Below are 6,000 nucleotides of genomic sequence, written 5' to 3'. Positions count from 1 at the left end.
GTAGTTGCAGTTTGGTTGCCAAGCACCCAAAGTGCAGTCATGGTGATGATGGTGGGAACAGCAGTCAGGACACTGTGAGTACCCCAGGAAGTCCATCATATCTTTGACCAGTTGCTAAGTGACCAATCATAAGTCGAGAACTATCTGTACTGTCAGTTGGCCTTGGTTATGGTTACAATTCTCGTTTAGGGCATGAGGAAATTCAATGCTCAAATATGAGACCAGCCATTCCCATAATTACAAGGAAAGAAAAATGAATTAAACCCATTCTAATTCAAGAAGAATTGCACTCTGGGTCCATCGTAGGATAAATTCCTTAGCATTCATGTCTTATTTCAGCAACCCAGTGACCTCCAGGTATTCTGAGGTGGTGATCTTCAAGGAATTCTTATAACGGGGTAGCAACATGTTTTAAAGGTTTAAGAAAGAAGAAGTCATTTGGATCTGTGTAGCTATATATTATCCATTGGGGGCTTGTTGGGCCAGTTTCATCTTCACCAGAGCCTCACCCAATGTTCTGAACCAGCCTGCTACCGGCCTTGCAATAAGGCAAACCCCTGTTCAAACAGTAGAGACTGGAGAGCGTCTAAGGCTGGAAAGCGTCTGCCAAGATTTATTACTCAAATAACAGAACAAGAAACAAAAACACTGGAACTTGAATCCTCAAACGGAAGGGTTGCTTTCAGCAACCAGCCCTTCCCCAAACACTCCTTTTATTTAGAGATCAGGGCGTGGCCTCCCTGTGCCTCCTCCCGAGGAGTCCCACAGCCTTTCTCTGTTTGGTCCTGCTCGACTGCCTCCTGCGTCAGGCGTCCTTGAACAGGGCCAGCTGTGGGTCATCATCCTCCGCACTATCGGGCTCACGCAGCTGAGAAGAGGGCCCCGGCTGGGGGCTCTGCAAAGCCTCCAAACCATCATCAGCCGGTTCGTCTTCCACACACTCCTCCTCCCCCTCATCTGAGTCATCCGAGACATCTGAGACGGCTGCCGGACCCACAGGCTGGCCCTGAGTCACAACACCCAAGGCATTTTTCTGTGGCACAAGGCCATGCCATACTTTGCCCAATCCTAGCAATCCTTTACTTTGTCCTGTTACCACCTCTCATGATGTGGACATGGGTTTGGACTTTGAGAGGCCCAGACCCAGAAGAAGGTAGAAAGACAACATCAAAGACACGCTACAGCAGCTCAGATAACAATGGTTGAGGCTGTTAGAAGTATATAAAAGTTTGTATCTCCCTTGACATCTGAAGTGTCAAAAGAGGAAGAGGAGAAGAAAGAGGAGGAGGAGGATGACGACATGAATGAGTTTCCAAGGCCAGCTCATTGGCTTTAGTAGAACATGAGACCACATGAATTTTAATATGATAAAATAAATAAATGTCTATGCTCTTCTGGCTGGCAGTGAGACTTTACTATCCTTTTCCCATCCTTGCAGTAATGCCTCCAGTTGGGTCATCATGATGTTCTTTTTCCAGTTGGAGAACACAAACGGATACAGCTACTTCTCGTGACAATGTTGATGGTCATGACTTTGATGTTTCAAGGCCCAAGACTCCCAAATTACAAGAATATAGAGAGAATCTCAAGAGAGATTCCTGATTGTATCAGCATGATCTAAATCACGCACAGCCAAGTTATATAACGTTAGCTGAACCACAGGAAAAGCCACCGTCAGTTGCCCTCATCGATATTTTGCTCATGACGTTTTAGTTCCAGCTAACGTGAAAATAGTACTAAGACAGAAGCCAATGTTTACTTCTTGTTTTCGGCAAAAACCACCCCATAGTGTTCAATGGGTTCATTTAGCAACTGTGGTGCTTGCATAATAACTGCGGCCTTTGCTTTACAACCACCATGTTCGCTTAACAAGCATCACAAGAAGGGTCCTGTGTTGATCTGTTTTACAGTCACCATGACTTTATGATCGTAATCACAATGGGGTCTTAACTTGAGGAATACCTGCGCGGGCCAATAGAGCTGCGTTCCAAAGCAGAGTTCAAACTCTTTGTTAACCATCGAAAGTTCATCCTTCAATTCTCTGAGATTGAAACCCATAAAACTCTCAGCACCTACCCGGATTTTATGAAGTTGGACAGGTACTGCATAACGGCTAAGGAGAGAGTCTTCTCTTCCAGCGTATATTGGTTTTTGTACTGAGCATAAAAGGGCAGGCCAAATGCAAGCTGAACATCAGGCATATATTCCAGACTTGAGCTGAAAACAGAAAGCAAAAGACTGAGCAAATACACTATGATTGTACAGGTAGTCCTCAACTTACAGCTTGCAACACTTTGGTTATTATAGGCAGAGATATATTGCACCTTTATAAGAGTTTATAAGATTCCTTTGAGTGCTCATCCCTCGTAAAATATAGGTCTTGCATATCTTTAAATATTAGGGTAATTTATGGCAAAATTAAAAAGGGACGCGGTGGCTCAGTGGGTTAGGACGCTGAGCTTGTCGATCAGAAGGTCAGAAGTTTGGCGGGTCGAATCCCGAGTGATGCGTAGCAGAGTGAGCGCCTGTTACTCTGTCCCAGCTTCTGCCAACCTAGCAGTTCGAAAGCACGTAAAAATGCAAGTAGAAAAATAGGGACCACTACGGTGGGAAGATAACAGCGTTCCGTGCGCCTTTGGCGTCTAGTCATGCCGGCCACATGACCACGGAGACGTCCTCGGACAAGCGCCGGCTCTTTGGCTTTGAAACGGAGATGAGCACCTGCCACTAGAGTCGGAAACGACTAGCACGCATGTGCGGGGGAACCTTTACCTTTACCTTTATGGCAAAATTGAGCATTAGTTCGATATATTTCCTTCTGCTCTTACTTTGGTATACTGCGTCTAGAGCTTCGAGGTCTTCTAGTCCAGCCCCCTGCTCAAACAGTAGACCCTATACCATTTCAGACAGGTGGCTGTCCGGTCTCTTCTTAAAACCTCCAGCACCTACAACTACCTACAATACCTACAACTTCTGAAGGCAAGCTGTTCCACTGATTAATTGTCCTCATTGTTAGGAAGTTTCTCTTTAATTCCAGATTGCTTCTCTCCTTGATTACTTTCCATCCATTGTTTCTTGCCTTCTGGTGCTTTGAAAAATAAGTTGACCCCCTCTTCTTTGTGGCAGCCCCTCAAATATTGTAATACTGCTATCATGTCACCCCCTAATCCTTCTTTTCTCTAGACTGGCCATACCCAATTTCTGCAACCATTCTTCTTATGTTTTTGTCTCTAGTTCCTTAAATCATCTTAGTTGCTCTTCTCCACACTTTTTCCAACGTGTCAACATCTTTTTTTTGTAATGTGGTGGCCAAAACTGGATGCAGTACTCCAGGTGTGGCCTTACTAAGGCTTTATAAAGCGATACTGATACGTCACGTGGTTTTGATTCTATGCCTCTGTTTACACAACCCAAGATTGTATTAGCCTTTTTGGCTGCTGCCACACACTACTGGCTCATGTTTAAGTGATCGTTCACTAGGACTCGAAGGTCCCTCTCACAGGTACTGTTCTTGAGCCAGGTTTTGCCTAAAATTTGTTCACCAAGATACAAGAAAGACGATGAGATTCTACAAAGAATGCAGAGAAGAGCAACAAAGATGGTTAGGGGTCTGGAGGTGAAAACGTATGATGCAGTTTGCAGAAACTGAGTGTGTCTAGTTTAAGAAGGCATGACATGTTTGCAGTGTTCCAATATTTGAGGAGCTGTAACATAGAAGAAGGTGTCAACCTATTCTCCAAAGGACCTGAAGGCAGGACAAGAAGTAAGGATGGAAGATCATTGAAGAAACATCCAACCTAGAACTGAGGAGAAATGTTGTGATTCAGGGTCAGCCTGTGGGTTCGGCAGTTGGGTCGGACGACTCAGAGGAGGAGGAGGGGGCTGTTGAAGACCTTGCTGAGGGGGGTTGAAGATCTTGCTGATGAGAGCCCTCAGCCAGGCCCCTCCCACTTGGTCACCACGGAGACCCAGCTGTGTGAGCCTGACAGCGTGGATGAAGATGACCCACAGCTGGCCCTGTTCAAGGACGCCCGACACAGGAGGCAGTCAATTAGGAGTAAACAGAGGAAGGCAATGGGGCTTCTCGGAAGGAGGCAGAGAGAAGCCACGCCCTGAACTCTATATAAGGGGAATGTGTGGGGAGGGCTGGTTTGCTGAAGGCAACCGCTTGGATAGTTCGTGTTTCTTAAAGCTCCTGTTTCTTGGTTCGTGTCTTGTTTGTTTTTGTAGCTATAAATTTGGCAGGCGTAATTCCAGCCTCTTGCCATTTGTAAAGGGGTTGTCCCTGCCTTTTCTGCAGGGCCGGTAGCAAGCTGGTACAGAACAAGAAACTTCCTGACAATGAGAACAATCAATCAGTGGAACGGCTTGCCTCCAGAAGTTGTGGGTGCTCCATCACTGGAGGTTTTTAAGAAGAGACTGGACATTTATTGTGTGCAGTGGTATAGCGTCTCTTGCTTGAGGATGGGGATGGACTAGAAGACCTGCAAGGTCTTTTCAATTCCTTTATTCTCATGTTCTATAATTTCTACATCCTATTTCTGGCATCTTATGCTATAATAAACACAGGTAATGGACAATGCAAAAACACATCTATCGCATACTATGATATATTTGTTAATATATTTGTTAATCTTAAAAAAACCCTACAAGTCTCTAAATCAAACTAACACAATTATTTTTCCGGAGATGAACCAACAGATATTGGGGGTGATGATGTGATGCTAAATGAGCAGATCATCATGATTTGGTTTCGATGTTTCAATAAGCAATAAACTAGGATTTACTGTTCACCATAGTGAACTTTCACGGCTGAACATCTGGAACTCTTAACAAAATTCATGGTATACTTTTTAATCTCTTACAGACCACGAATCTTAAAACTTTATTTTACCCTGCGAGTTGGCATTCAGATGTCAAAAAAAAAAAGAATTTTTAGTGAATGCATCATGCTTATGTAACCCATAAACTTTCCTCTTTTTTCCACACCACATTTCCACACCTCATTGTTTGACACTAAATGATCTCATTAGAAGGCATTCATCTTTTGCCCACTTAGCTGCCCTTGCAAATAGTTTAGTTTTAGCTATTGAAAAAAGAAAGAAAATACATTGGGAAGTAATAGAGTTGGAGGTAAATGATCTCACACCTCAAAAGCAGCAAACCCGAAGTTTTGATTTACAACCATTTGTATGTGTGTGTGTGTGTGTGTTTGTGCACGTGCCTGTCCATGCATGCCTCAAGGAGGGCTGTTTAATTTTCTGCAGAAACAAAAACCAAGAAGCTGCTATAATTCATGTCTAATTCAGGAATTACTAGAAATGTACCAAAAATAGAAGTGGGGATCTGGTAGAGACCTCATCTCTTTTGGCTAATTCCCTGAAAATGTTTTCAAGATGGTAGATGTGCTGAGCTAAAATGATATATGAATGGCCGAAGTGGCTTTAATCCTAGACCTAGAAGCTATGCTAGAAAGTTAAGCAGCCCTTGAATCAGAAATGTCCACCGGCTATGGTCAAAAAATCAAGATGGCGTCCACAATGGAATGAACAAAGCTCCATCCATTTTTATTTTTTTATTTTTTTAATTTTAATTCCATTTATATCCCGCCCTTCTCCGAAGACTCAGGGCGGCTTACAAGCTTAGCAGTAGCCTTCGTTCTATGTATATGCCTGCTTATTAGGGCTTTCACACACACCCCAAGCGGCATTATTACAAAGTCAGCTTATTGCCCCCAACAATCTGGGTCCTCATTTTACCTACCTCGGAAGGATGGAAGGCTGAGTCAACCTTGAGCCTGGTGGGATGCGAACCTGCACTAATTGCAGGCAGCTGGTGTTACTTAAGGAGGCATTAGCCCACTGCTCCACCAATTTTTATGCTTTTATGCTTATTGCCATTTATATAAAAAGATAGAAGAGATTCAACTACACCACCATCTTCACTCTTAGGACCACACCATGTGGACATCTCTGAGCCAAATTAATAAAGTACAAACAT

At 43.8% G+C, this 6,000-nt stretch overlaps 1 protein-coding gene across 1 annotated transcript in view; it reads right to left on the bottom strand.

Moving 5' to 3' along the window:
• TG (thyroglobulin) overlaps positions 1–6,000 on the bottom strand; it is a 140,539-nt gene that overhangs the window by 3,469 nt on the left and 131,070 nt on the right. The window contains exon 43 of the mRNA XM_081323300.1: positions 2,077–2,217. Coding sequence (XP_081179426.1) covers positions 2,077–2,217 — 141 coding nt within the window. The remainder of the gene's footprint in view (positions 1–2,076; positions 2,218–6,000) is intronic.

This window comes from Vipera berus (genome assembly GCF_964194415.1).
Source record: "Vipera berus genome assembly, chromosome: 3".
In the NCBI taxonomy this organism is placed as follows: Eukaryota; Metazoa; Chordata; class Lepidosauria; order Squamata; family Viperidae; genus Vipera; species Vipera berus.
Note: the sequence above shows the minus strand (reverse complement) of the source record. Positions and strands in the feature narration are given on the sequence as shown.